The sequence below is a fragment of the Acomys minous genome (assembly GCF_964271855.1).
Source record: "Acomys minous genome assembly, chromosome: 1".
Taxonomy (NCBI): Eukaryota; Metazoa; Chordata; class Mammalia; order Rodentia; family Muridae; genus Acomys; species Acomys minous.
In genome coordinates this window covers 124,268,887-124,283,417 of record NC_140483.1, presented here as the reverse complement: position 1 = coordinate 124,283,417, position 14,531 = coordinate 124,268,887, and the positions used below count along the sequence as shown (strand labels likewise).

The following is a 14,531-nucleotide window of genomic DNA, read 5'->3' as shown; positions in this document are numbered from 1 at the left end:
GCCTTTTATGCCCCCTGCCTCAGAAAGCACAAACTCTGAGGTCAAGGAACGAAAAGAACCTGAAGGAAGAAAGACAACTCATCTGCTGTGACACACACTCTGAGTTGACTCCAACATGCAGCCAGAGTTGAGACCAGCCAAACGGATTCTTTGTAAACACTAGACACAAAGCTGGACTGGAACTGGCCGAGGTGGAAACGCCAGAATGCAAAATGTTGGAAGGCACACGACCAGGATCACCGGAGCAAGGGGATGCTTGCCTCACCTGATAGTGCCCCATGTGTAAGCACCAGAACTATGAGCCAAATATCACCATGGTGATCATTTTACCAATTAGTAAAACACAAAGTTTAAAATTTAGCAATTTGCTAGAGCACAAGATAAAGGAGCAACTAAGGCAGATCTCCGAACCCAGGGTCTTCATTCAAAACTGAACTAGCCATCCTTTCCCAGGTGGAATCTAGGGACCGGGTATGGGGTATGTGGGTAGCAGGAGACACGGAGGGGTCAGGCATAGAGCCCTGCTTCCTCCAAAGATGAAATAGACAAAACTAGACCAAACTCGGATTCCTTCTTTTCATTCCTGGATTTTCCTCCGTACTGGCCTCGCCCCTTGGCTGTTCAGGACAAAACCCCCGTTTGGTCTGTCTTGAAAGGTGTCCTGTGGTGGGCAAGGTCCAGAAGGTTACTTCTGGCAAGTGGCTAAGGGCGTGTCAGGGCCAGAGAATGCTCGCAGTCAAGGGGAGCTACATTGTTGCTAAGTGCAAGGATGAGTCGGATCCCCAGTGAGGCTCAGACAGCCCGGGGAAGGGGGAGGCGAAAGCTAGTGCGCTGTGAAGCCAAGAGGAGGGAGAGGGAGGAGAGTCCGCGCTGAGCGGAGGGAGGCACGCGCGGCGGAGCGAACACCCACTCGCATCCGAGCCCGGCGGTGCGGCGCGGGAGGCAGCAGCTGAGACAGCATCAGGTCAGAGCCTCTGCATCCCGCCCAGTCTGTCTCCGCGGCCCGGCGTCAGGGCTTCCAAGGATGGAGGGTTCCCGAGAGACTTCACCGTCCTCCAACAACTCCTCGGAAGAGCTCAGCTCTTCCCTCCAGCTGTCCAAGGGCATGTCCATCTTCCTCGACGTAAGTATAAACGAAGGAGTTAGGTGGGAGCCTTAGGCATCACCCCCGTGAGAGAGGAGGGGTCGGGAACAGCAGCTGGCCACCACCGGCGTTGTGTGCTCAGACCTCCACCCAATCTCCTACCTGCTGTTCCCCCCTCCCCGCCGCCCAGAGGACTCTAAGCAAATAGGAGAGAATGGACTGTCACCCAACTTGTAAAGAGCTGTCCCAGACCTGCAGCTTTGATTACTAGCGTTAAGGAGACCAAAAAGTTCGACTTCCATTCAACCTGGGCTTCTGTCAGGGCTGGAGTGGAAACACTCCATTGGGTTGTATAGGACTTAATCCCGACTCATCCTGCTGCCCAATTTGCTGCCAAGCAGAGCACCTTCGCTTGTTCTGGGGAGCGCTGATGGAAGCCTTTGAAATTGTGAAGCCCCTCCAGTCTCTCCCAGCTGCCTCCAAAAACAACCTCTTTGAACAAATTTGCTTTTCATTTTACTCCGGTAGCCACGGTCTCTTTTATTATGATGATTCTTTTCCTTTCGGTACCCGCTCCTCTCCTATTATTCTCCTCCCCTGTGGCTAAGTTGTAATTACTATCATTGCATTCTCTTCCAGCTTTTGACTGTTTTCCCTTTGGTCCCATTTGTTGTTTGGAATTGACTTCCTTCCTCCGCATCTCGAACGTGACTATTCTTTTTCGTTCTGTGCTATTTTCCTTCCCTCTTGCTGGGATATCTCTCTCTCTCTCTCTCTCTCTCTCTCTCTCTCTCTCTCTCTCTCTCTCTCTCTCTCTCTCTCTCTCTCTCTCGCAGTTTCATTGTTCCTGCGTTCTGGGCTGCTCTGTTTCTCACCCTGCTGCCTTGTTAGGCTCCTGGCTTTTCTGTCTCTGGGTTGCCTGCCTTCCTAGCTGTTGCCCACTTGTCAAATTCACTCTGTTACGCAGGTAGTGTCTTGTCAGTGCGGGCAGTTCTAGTCGCAGCTAGTTTAGCATGACAGGAAATGGGCAAAGCACGCCAAGGAGCCCTGTTTGTCCCTGCCCTAGCCCTTCTCTGAGCCATCATTTCTTATGAAAGTCCAAACAAGTAGGAGGTGGGCCAGAGGCCAAATACACTTAATTGTGAAAAATGAAAATAGGAGAAAATCAAATACAAGTATCATGATGGCCAGTCAGCGATTTTGGAGATAACGGGGAAGGGGCAGTGACTGTGCACTCTGTCTTGGATGAACTATCTAGACTTTTTGTTAAAATTAGTAAGGAAACCTATATCAATAATTAAAATTTGTGTGAGACACTTAATTGAGAGTCTGCCCTCACCTCCTGGAAGCCTTCTCCCTACATCTCCATGCAGTTCCAACACGAGATCCAGGGTTTGGGGACTAGCCATTTTCTCCCCATAAAAACACGAGTTTCTAATTTCCATTTCTTGCTGTACCTGATTGTTATAGTTTATTTTTATTATTGAATAAATAATTTCTACAGAGGTTCAGTGCATGCTTTAACTAGCTGGTATTATTTCTTCCTGCTCAGCCCAAGGCACTAGGCTGGGTGAATATAAAGACAAAGCAGCACACATGGGAAGGCAGCCCCCAGGGTCAGGAGGAAAGCAGGGCCTCACTCTTCTAGACCATGAGGAGGGAGAAAACTAATCTGCCAAGAAGTTCATTCTGAGGTCAAGTGCGATCTCCATTCTTTTTGGCCTAATTTCTGCTCTGCCCTCCAGGGACACTAAATGCTACCTTGTGCTTTTATCTTAAGCATCTAACAAACCCTGGTGCTGCTCTGGTGAGGAATGCACTGAAACTCTGTAAGAGGAAAGTCAGCCACCCCGAGTGACTTGCCATCTAAGACCAAGTGTTCAACTTCAGTTCTTTAAAAGCAAAAATGTTAAGACTCATTTAGTCTATGTGTACAGTTGTTCCCACAGTCTGTAAAGAACATAAGGTCTTTGTCCTGAAAGGCCTGTCTTCTGTAATCAGGGCCCCTTACCTTCTTACGTCTATTTCCACAATTGAAAAAACAAAATGAAACAACAACAACAACGACAACAAAAAACCAACCTGATTCCACAAGAGGGACGTTAACATGCTTGTTTTTCTGTGAAATGTGGTTTTTTAAAATTAAAAAAAAAAGAGAAAAGAAAAGATTAACTTCACTTGGACTGCTTTCCTTGGATAGAAAATATGTTGTTTACACATTTCTGAGTTATTTTGCGAAAAATATAACACTCTGGTGAATTGTGTGACATGAAAAAAAGATTGAATATTTAGAGATCTCTGAATTATTCATTTCTGGATCATGTTGGTTTTGGCAAAAACAAATGTGAAACATAAATACATCATTTGATTTGATTAAACTTCATATATTCTAGTAGCATGGCTAAGAATGATGGCTTTTTGAGTTCTGTTCAGATCCTAAGGAACAGGTGGTAAGATGCTACCTGTTCTAGATCAGAAAAGACATGAAACCACCAGGCGACTTCTTCACCTTCCAGACTCATTTCCAATTTCTGGGAGAACTGAATCCTAGTATTTATATTCCAGTACCACTGAAACAGCCAATCTTTAGACCCCTTAAAGAAACTGGTTAAGCCTCGTCTGAAGATGCTATTGATATGACTAGACTTAGCAAGACGGTTAGAAACTAGAGATAAATGCTAGGCCTGCACATGAAAGTCAGATTTTGTACCATCATCCTCTTTCATTTCATTTTTCCTATACATACTCAGCAGGTGTCACCTTGTCATTATAGGGTCACATCCTAAAAATCAGAGGAAAGAAGGACACATGCAATATACATTTGAAACACTACAGTATGTCAGAGTTCCACGTTCATATTCATAAGTTCACAAACAATTATAGCTAAATTCACAGACTAACAAAGAAACTGGATATATTATAATCTTTATTATCCTCCCCCCTCCCCCTCCCCGTAAGGGGTACAATTGCATAGCACTTCATCTTAACTATTTGTGAGCACCTCCTCAGGATGAGACTTAGAAGACCTCTCCCAAGGGCTGGTACTCAGCAGGCTGGCACACTGCTGTTGGTCATATTTACACAACACACACCTGCTAGTCATGGGACAGGACCAGAGCTGGTTTCAGTATTGAGCAACACAGAAGGACCAGAAGGGTGACACCAGTTTTCTTCCCCGCTATAGTTCCCAACTTTTGCCTCATCCAGATAATGGAGAAGAAAGTGACACTTAAAATACAAGTCCCTGGAGCAGTCAGATTCTCTTTTGATTAATCTACTCTGCTACTGTGCAGTGAGGGGAGAGGGGGTCAGAGTCTTCAATTCTGCTCCTGGCGCTAGAGAAATTCCAAAAGAAATGAGCCAGACCTCTATTCACCCAACGGCACAGTCCTCTTCAAAGAGATTTTCTTTGACTCTTGTTTTGTTCAGTGTTGGACATCTGACCTAGGGTCCTGGGCATGCTAGGCAGGTGTTCTATTCTGAACCGTGCCTCCAGCCTATCATTACTTTTAATTATAAAGGAACAAGGCCTTCTCCATTTAACTGGTAAGGTGGGATTAAAGTTGGAAGGTCAGAAAAGAAAGTGATGGCTTTAGAGTTTGACATCCTTTTTCCTGGCCTCCATCTAAGTATATAAGCCCATGCAAGGCACATGGCCTGGAAGGTCAGAATTTGGGGAAAAAAATGATTGATCGCTTCTCCTTCTAAAGGTCTTTAGTTCTGAGGCTCGGCACACAGTTGCTTGTGTGACATGACATGGATGTAGGATTGTCATAGCAGAAAGGGACTGCCGACACCATGACTTTCTTGCTGAATTCGGCTATAGCTGCACACTGCCTACCTTGCCCAGTCACACATGCGCACTGAGTTATTTGGATGTGATTTGTCCAGTTTGGAAGATGTCAAGTAAAAGGCTAGACAGCCATGGCTTTTGCCATGTTTTTTCCACACAGGGCTTACCCTGGGCAAAACTGAGAAGAACAGAATAGAATGTAGTACTTACATTTCAGTCATGTGTTTTCCATTGCCAACTTCCCTGCAGCCTGAGGGCAGCCAGCAGTGTGGACTCATCCTCTATCTATTGAGTGTCCAGGCCTGTGCACCCAGACTCCTCTCCTCTTTTCTTCTGTATGTCAGTTTATGCTCTGTACGAGCTCCAATTTTCTGCTGTACATGCCAGTTTCCCCAGATTCCACCCAGTGACTGACAGCCCATCTTATCTTGAGTCCTAACCTGCATCCTGTATCCTTGCTAGACCAGTGAATGGTGACATTTTAATGCTCCCATGATAACACTTCAAGTCTGCCCTCAGTAACTTAAGTGTGAAATAAGAAATTTCACTTCTGGGTATCAAGGAATAACTTTGGAGGTAAAAAGGAATCTGCCCAACAATCTGTAAGTTATAGCAAAGTACAGTATTTCTCATATTTAAGCTTCCTCTTTGGACATTTTTAAATGTGTTTACTATGCCTCTAGTGCTGGCAGCTGTTAAGATTAGCTAACTGTGGTAACACTGCATACTGAACTCCATTCTCATCATAGTGCATTTTTTATTACCACATGAGCTGGGAGGCAAAATTTGCAGGCAAGGCAGTTCTATCCATATTTAATTACGGGAGTTTAATAACATGAGTTAGTTTCCTAACTTCATCTCTGAGAACCCGAGGACTGCCTCTGGTTGTTATTTATGCCATGAATGGCGGAAGCCCTGGGTCCACTCCTTGATGTGTGGTTGCTTCTGTTCCAGTTATTTCACTTTCTTGAGGACATAGGACAAAAGTCAGACCTTGGGATCGATCAGCGATGAGAGATGAGCTGTACTTCAGGCCTCCCTGAGACAGGAAAACGCTGTGGGCTGGAAGACTGGATCTTTACACTCTCCACCAGTTACTTCAAACAGTAAAAAGAATGCACTGTCAGTCTGCTCTAGCAGTTTTCTTACCATTGGAAGCCATCCTCTTGTAGTAATTAAATTTATTCTATGAAACAGAGGGTCAACTTATGTCTGCTGGTTAGGGTGGCACATGTGTTACTGGGAACGGTTCATGGATGAGATTTGTTAGAAATATAGAAAACATTATAGTCATGATTAGATTTATCCATACCTCACTTTGGTGAAGTCAGAAGGATGGAGGGAGGGTGTTTTTTCCTATGATAGAATGAAGAAAATAAAGTAGTAATGAAAAACTATTGTCTGTGATTTAAACTGTTCACCAAGAAATGCCAATCTAAAAACGAGGCTTGTTCTGGTTATTTAGCCATAATTAAAGCTTACTCAGGAAAAGCAAGATCCTCAAGGGCTTGTTCCATATAATTAAAGTTTGCATTTGCAATACAGTACATGGTCAACCTCTGCAGGTGCATATGCAAAGCATTATGTCATCCAGTTGGATTTCTGCTAGTCCCTACATCACATGGGATTAATTTCATTGCTCCTAACAAAAATAAATAACCAAAAACTGTTCAAGGTTTAAACATACAATAGTATATTATATATACTTTGTCATAGCAGCAGAGGTTTCTCCTTAGAGACTAGCCAGGGGGTCAAAGAGCACCAATTAGTTCTTCCAAATGTCTCCACACAGCTTTCAGGGTTGAAAATGTCTCTGAATTTTTGACTTTTTACATGTTCATGACATTAGGGCCCATACCTCATCATTGTTTGATTACACCAAAGAAAGACCCACTTCCAAAAAAGGTCGTTAAGATACTAAAGCTTCAACACTTGTTTTCAGGAAAAAACACAGTTCAACCAACAGCACACATGATAACAGAATGTCCAAGGCAGCACCTTGCCTATGTCTTTCCAGGTATAAGTCCAAACCAAGCAAAGTGTATCTTTCTTCTAACTGCTCAAGCAAAGCTTGTTATTCACTAAGGTGCTCCTGACATAGCAACCTTCTTTGACAAAGAGATGTGATACTCTGTGAGGCCTGCATGCTCCACCCAGCCCTTAAGCATAGAAACCAAGAGTAAAGGAAAGACTAGTATCCCAGGGGAAAGTTGGAAAACATTACCTACCACTGAGTAATGGATACTAGATGGTCAAAGCATCGCTATACATCAACACACCTTAAAGAGGGTGACAGCACTGTTAATATAGCCAAGTAAGACATGGAGCAGGTATGTGCGCTCCTATTTACCAATGATTTTTTTCTGTTTTTATTTCCTGTTTTATTGAGATTACAGTTAAGTTACATTGAAGTGCATACATTGAATATATGTTTGTTGAGTTGTAACATATGAAACATCGTGGTCCCTGCCAATGGCAGCAAAATGATCTGAGGAGAGGCAAGAATGGAACGTTGGTTCCTTATGACTTACTTAGCCAGGCTGATTCAGACTTCTAGAGTTCGACCCCTAGGCCAGTTCATACTAGGTATATTTAAATATGGTATGATTTTGAATAAAACTTTCCTGGAAAAAATTATCCCAATACTATATGCATAATAAAGGCTTAGACATGACTACATCAAAACTCTTTTGCAACATGAAGATGGGTTCTTCGGCTTAAGGGCCTGGGATCTGGTGTGGTCTCTGACTGAGACAGGAGAGAGGTCAGCCAGCTATAAAGTTCACCTGACATCTCCCCTAAGGATGGGTTCAGGTGACTTAGAAACAAAGCTAAAGATAAAGTTCAAGGGAGGAAAAATCTGGAATAAAGATTCTGGGGATTTGGATGAGACCTTGCTCTACAGAGAGAAAGGTCACCAGGTTATTGATGACATCAACTTCCACTCTTCTGGGTGGAAATCAGGTACACATTTTCTTAATTGAGGCAACTTCCTTGGCTGGCTAACATTCCTGGATTCTCTAATGCTTACCTGGGAGGACTCTTGGCCTCTGAAATGAAACAATTTCATTCTAGATAATTTAATATCTTTATTTTCCTTAACAGTTTTCTGATACACTCTTATAATCCCTGGCTCTCAGCCTTGACCACTGTTAGACAGCTTTTGATCTACTCTCTGCCTTGAAATAACTACTGTGCATTTAAAAGCTGTTTCCAGGTGAGGGAATATATATAAAAAAAAAAAAAAAAGGAAAATGTCAGTTGGAAAGCATTCACTTAGCACTGGAGTTTTATTTGTTTAGTGACAGATGAATTCTGTGTAAACATAACATTCATTGCAATATTTAGGAACAAAACATTTCCCTTTTTCCTTCTGCCAATTCTGGGAACTGAACCTTGATCTTCATATATGCTAGGCAAATGCTTTACCACTGGCCTAAGCCCCAGCACAGCAGAAAATCATGATAACATTTTTCTTTTTTTCTTTCCAGATACTGAGGAGAGCAGACAAAAATGGTAAGACCAAAATTCTACAATTTCTATTTATCAATTCATTATACTTTAGAATGTCTTATAAAGAAGAGCAAAATTGCAGAGTCCTAGAAATTGGTGTATAAAATAAAATTTTAACAATAGTCATAATTTTCCTCAAGTTTATGTTTCCAGACATTCGTGAGAAGTTGGCAGGTGAATTCAGATTTGGCAGCAAGATGAAATTTATGCCTTTGAAGTGAGAAGTTCTGTTGTACCTGGGCTGTGAATTCTCCCTTTAATGCTTAAAAAAAAAAACTTATAGCAACAACAGCTTTGATCCATTGAGTATATTAGGCTGTGTATTTTGTCTTAGAGTTCTAAGCTAGAAATCTTTCTGAACATGAATCTGGTTGGTATCAGTATCCAGGCTCACCAGTCTCACAGTGGCCTAAGGAGTTCCCATGGCACTATGTCATGGCCCCCTAGAGACAATGTGGCTTCCTCTTCAACCTGAAGCATGGGAAAGTCATCCTCAGAGACAGAGAAGTGAGAGGCAACAGACCAAATTTTAAAATTTTCCTTGAAAATTTAGAGCCAGGTTTGCTAAGTCCAGTTATGAGCTCTTAAGTATTTTTTTGCTCCTTGATTCCACTAGAAGATTCATTCCATAGAATCAGAGCTTATTAAGCTTGTTCTACTTGAGTGCTTTGGAACAGGCATATTTCTGGTAAAAGTGGCCTGATGGTTTTAAGGATACAAAGGCTTCTTTCCCATTCTTGAAATCTCACTTCTTATCTTCAAGGAAAGATTGCATGCAGATCTGACCATTAAACTGCATTATCTAGTCTGTTCTTAAGCACCCGGATCCAGAAGAACCTTTCTGACACTGTACCCCTTTCTCCTCAACACCAAATGTCCAGCCAGGAAGCACCAAGACAGGATCCCAGCCTGATCATATAAACATATTTTGTTTCCAGTCATGTTGCAGCAGTTGTTACATTACCAGTTCAAAGATGCACTTTGCTCACTTGGATCATTTCATTCCTCCTGAAGATGGAAGCCAGAGATGCTTTCATTTCCCTTCTTGTCTGATCCTTTAGCCCTTTGTCTAATATCTAAGTGCAGCGTTGCTGGGGTACGCAGAGGGGCACATTGGTCTCTGTGCCAGCTGCCTTGTCCTTCAGCTTCTGCTTGTTCTGCTGTGCCTGCCTCCCTCTTGCTTCGAGCTCCTTCTTCCTTCTTTGTTTCCTCGGCCCTCAAGACTCTGACTAAAGCCTGGTGTTACCTTTGTACCTATCACTCCCCTTTCTATCAAAACTATCCTACTTCAAAATCAGAGTAAAACCCAATTGCCATAATCCATATTCATGAGAAAAATCATCTGACAAATCAATTCACATGAATAAATTTAATGGATGATAGTCACCCCGTATTTCATGCTACACAGAATTGTCTCCTGTTCTGCCAGCCTCAAACTCCATATTTCCTATATCCCCTCCCCTCACTGTGATTCCCTTCTGTTCACTCCTTGTCCTAAGGTTTGGTTCTACCATATAATCAAACCCACCTTCTCTCTGCTCCTATCTCTCACAGTCTTAGCCTTCATTGGCCCTGCAGTTGCCTAAGCAAGTCTTCATTAGCCCACCTCCATGATACTGGCCTGCCTCAACCACCGCTTATTGTGGCATTCCACTCTGGGCAGCTTGAGGATGTCCACATTTTACATACGGTCCTACTCAAAAAGCATTCTGTCTAAGGAGCCTTCGCTGTGATGCAGGGTCCTGCCCGTTCTCTGAGTTTCTACCTCTTTCACGTATATAGGTCAGTATGTAGTGGAGGGCTGAAAGTCATTGCAAGAGATTCTAGTTCCCTTGGGCAACCTTGCTTCTCTAGAGCCGAAATCTGTCCTATGCATCAACACAATGCCCAGCAAGCACTTTCCACATGCAGACGATTGTTTAATGCGTTGCTAGTGAAGATACTCTGCCCACAATACAGGGTCTCGATCCGTTGGCTCCTCTTCGCCTTCTCTCTACTTTATTCTTCATCCTGACTCTTGGGGTAAAGGTGGGGAATACTTAGAGCCAAGCAGCTCTCTGCTGAAATCTCTGCTATTCCACCTTGTAACTCCATGAATGCCAGGGATCCTTGTAAATAATAAGTGAGAAGATGCATGTAAAACCTCTGGGGCAGTGTCTGGCACACAATAAGCAACTTCATTTCCAAGTTGTGAGCCCTTTTTGTGTAATGGCGCCATGAAGCAAATGGTGACAGTTCAGTAATGTCTTCAGTTAGTAGGATTTGGTGGCGAGGAAACCTAAGGCTGCTTTACCAGACATGCTACACTGAAAACGAAAAGTAGAGGGGGTGATCTAGTACACATATGAGGATAAAGAAAGTAGTCATTGGGGCTGGAGAGATGGCTCAGTAGTTAAGAGCACTGACTGCTCTTCCAGAGGTCCTGAGTTCAATTCCCAGCAACCGCATGGTGGTTCACAACCTCTATAATGTGATCTGATTATTCATAATAAATAAATTTTTTTTAAAGAAAGTAGTCATCTCTCTGTAGCACATGTTAATCATGCTCTGTACTTACAAATACGTATACGTGTGTACTTGCTCTCTTGGTAACAGACTCATGTGATGGAGACACTTGTGGACAGCTTAATTGGTGCTGAGATAATGAAAGAATGAGAAACAATAAGCAGCATGAGACTTGGCCTGCCAGAGGACAAAATTAGCATTTGCACTCTAACTGACATAAAAGAGAAGCTACTGGGTAAATGGGAGAAAGTACTTGATGAGGGATTAGCTAGGCTAATGGTGTCTTGGTGAGGTTTTGGTTTTTTGTTTGTTTGTTTGGGTTTGTTTGTTTGTTTGCGCCTGGTTGTTGTTTTTTTAAATCACAGGCTAGGGTCTTAAACAGAAAGACAAGGCTTGAAAATAGTATTGCTTAGGGGACATACTCGTGCTTTGATCTCAAAAGCCCGAAATTACATCCAGAAATGCAGAACCTTAGAGAAGCTTCCGCACACGTGGGCTGAATGGAAATGAAAACAATATGTGGATTTTTTTTTAAATGTTTGAAATATTTGAAAATATTTAACTTGTAATTTTTATTTAAAGATATTTAATTGGCAAAATGGGATTGCATATATTAATGGTATATAACATGATGTTGGGTTGTGTGTATTCATTGTGCATTGCTTACCAGCAAATTCCTTACCACATCTGTCACTACCCATAGTCCACAGCAGGTCCCAAAACGTACTCATTTTACGCCTGGAAGTTTATATCCATCTAACAACAACACCCCATTTCTCCCGTGCCCAGCACTTAGCAACTACTACTCTACTCCGTTTCTATGGGTTTGACATTTTCCAGATTCTACATATAACTAAGATCATACAGTGTTTATTGCTCTACGTCTAAGCCAAAAGATTTTCTTCAGCTTAGTAAAAGGCAAAGTGAAAAGACTCCTAGTGGTGAGCAGTGACATCCAGATCCTCTGTTGATGTGCGCTCGCTCAGATCCACTGCTGTTCTTGTCAGTAAATACTCAGGGGGGATAAAAGGTGGGTTTGGCCTCTGTGTAATGGCAGATATCCAACTGAATTGCCCTGTGCTGCAGTTCTCCTCTGGCTTTCACTTACTCAAAGTCTGTGAGGGCAGAGCTGTCTGAGGTTCATGACACTGGGCAAAATGCCGGGCATGGCATAGGTGCTCAGCAAATATACTTGCAAGAAGGGCATCATCAACAACCTTGAACCTTAAAGAAGAAATTGAATTATATGAATTATTTAATCAAGTTGTACCCTGCTATTTAACTATTTCTACCAATTATTAATAGTGGCTAAAATTTATTATGGCCCAGAAATAATCCTAAATTCTTCATACACATTGTCTAGAATCATTCTGAATAGTCCACAGCGCAGATTGCTTAAAGCCATAGGAAAAACAGAAGGTGAGAAAAAAGAGCTCCAGTATCTTGGCTCCTAGTTTCATGATATTGAACAAATCATTTGCCTTCCCTGTGTGTCCTCATCTGTGAAATGGGTTAATGACAGCATTCGCTTATAAAGCTGCCTTGAGAATTAAATATTATACTTTTGAAGCATTTTGCTTATTATTATATGTTACTATACACAATAATGGACTTCATTATGATATTTCATAATGAATAATATGTTCACACACACACACACACACACACACACACACACACACACACACACACACTTGCCTCACTAATCCTATTTCTATCTCTTCTTATTCTGCCCCATTCCTCCTTCATGGTTTCTCTTCTTCTCATTCTTTTGGTGACCCAATGAGTTTCATTAGGATCACTCACAAGACCATGCGAGAAGAAAATATTTTTCTCATCTGAATTGTTAGCTGCTTATTCCTTCTCTAAGGGTGGAGCCCCACCTTCCCAACTCCATGACAAGGTGCTGACAGGTCCAATCTTGTGTATCTTTCATACCTGCTGTATGTTCAGGAGAGCAGCAGATGGGTAATTCTCAAAAAGTCAGAGTTCCTCATTGCTGCCCCACCTTCCTCTGATTCTTTCCCTCTTTGTCTTTTCTACTTCTTCTGCAATGTTCCTGAAACTTGGGGGAGAGCAAGGTGGAGGAGGAGCAAAATGTAGGCGTCTCACTTATGAGTGAGCTTCCAAAGTTGTTTATTCTCAGTACTTTAACCTGTTAAGAGTCACTGATGAAAAAAAGAAAAGAAGCGATAAGTGTTTACAGAAAATGCCTTTTTAAAAAAAAAAAAGGAGTGAAGGTGGCATGTAGTTCTTGTAATGTATACATTTATTTACTTGGGATAAATGTCACTAATTCTTGGATCTCATATTGCTATTTCATTTTGGTCAATGATAATCAGTTATTAGTGTCTTTATATACACCACTTACCGATGAGATTCTGTTCATTTTCTCTTGAAAGCACAGCTTTCCGTATTGTAACTAGAGTCCCCTTACTCTAAGGGAGTATTCTTATGCTAATACATTGTTAATAATTAAAAAAAGAAAGAAAGAAAATAAAAAGAAAAAAGAAGTTTCTTTGACCAAAGTTGATAGCCACACTCTCCTATGTGTACAGCATTGTTACATGGACTGTATTTTGACAAACACATCATGTTCATTTAGCAAAACAACAACAGTAGCTTCCTCACTATGGCCTATGACTCGCTACCCAAGCCATGGGCTACTGGTCATGTGTACAGTGTGAAACCCCTTGTGCAGAGCAGGTACCAAATCCAGTCAGGAAGTGATAGGTTGCCTCCATGATAGACTTGCCACTGTGTCATGAGTGAGCTCACTTCGCCTGCCTTAGTTCTGTCACATACAAGGTCCACCGCTTAGTAAGGCTAGTAATGGCCATTTTCCCCCAGCAGGATAGCATTAATTTCAATCTTATTAATAGTATCTCAGATTTGTAGCTTTTGTTTCTAACTTCCTTAATAGACCAAATGAAGCTGGCAGGGTTAAACAACTGCCTTTGAGTTGCATTTTAAGCAATAGCTGGACCAACATTATAGATTAAGGTCTTTCTTATTTCAAATTGACTTATTCGTTTTCTTATATGTGTATATGTGTGTGTGTCTGCCTGTCTGTCTGCCTGTGTGCATTTATATATATTTTAGTGTGTCGATACATGACTATTAATTGTAGTTGTAACATAAGCCTACAAAGGTTTAATGTTCTGTTTTTGTAATACATGATAGTTACATTTATTTAAAGTGTTAAGTACTTCATAGGGAAGCTGAAAAATAGTATACCTGAATGACTAGCAAATCTCCATAAAATAGCATTAGCTGAGAAAAATCCTGGACAATAGTTCATGTAACACTTGTATATTTTGAAGATTACATTGGGTTATAGTCAGTGAGTATTTAATTGACTATGTGAGAATTGATAAAAGGCCTTTCAAGTTCACCACCCAAATCTTGGTTTATTCTAGCTTCTCATGAAAATAAGATAAGTAGGCACTAGAATAAAGGTCCAGAGTGCAGGGATTCTTCGCAGACAGGTGAGATTTTCACATATCTCCCTGGGAGCTTTAGAACAGTCCATTGTCTTCTGAAACTTGGCAACAAATCTGTGCTTTAATGTGAGCCACACAGACAGTTGTCTGTCAACCCTAAGAACTCCCAAACTCTTCCTAATCAGAGATGTGG

General features: G+C 41.9%; 1 protein-coding gene across 1 annotated transcript in view; it reads left to right on the top strand.

Moving 5' to 3' along the window:
* Nucleotides 1–721: 721 nt before the first annotated feature.
* The window catches only part of NECAB1 (N-terminal EF-hand calcium binding protein 1), a 155,341-nt gene continuing 141,531 nt past the window's right edge, over nucleotides 722–14,531 (top strand). Inside the window, exons 1-2 of the mRNA XM_084760026.1 lie at nucleotides 722–1,123; nucleotides 8,369–8,393. Coding sequence (XP_084616152.1) covers nucleotides 1,025–1,123; nucleotides 8,369–8,393 — 124 coding nt within the window. The 5' untranslated portion in view covers nucleotides 722–1,024. The remainder of the gene's footprint in view (nucleotides 1,124–8,368; nucleotides 8,394–14,531) is intronic.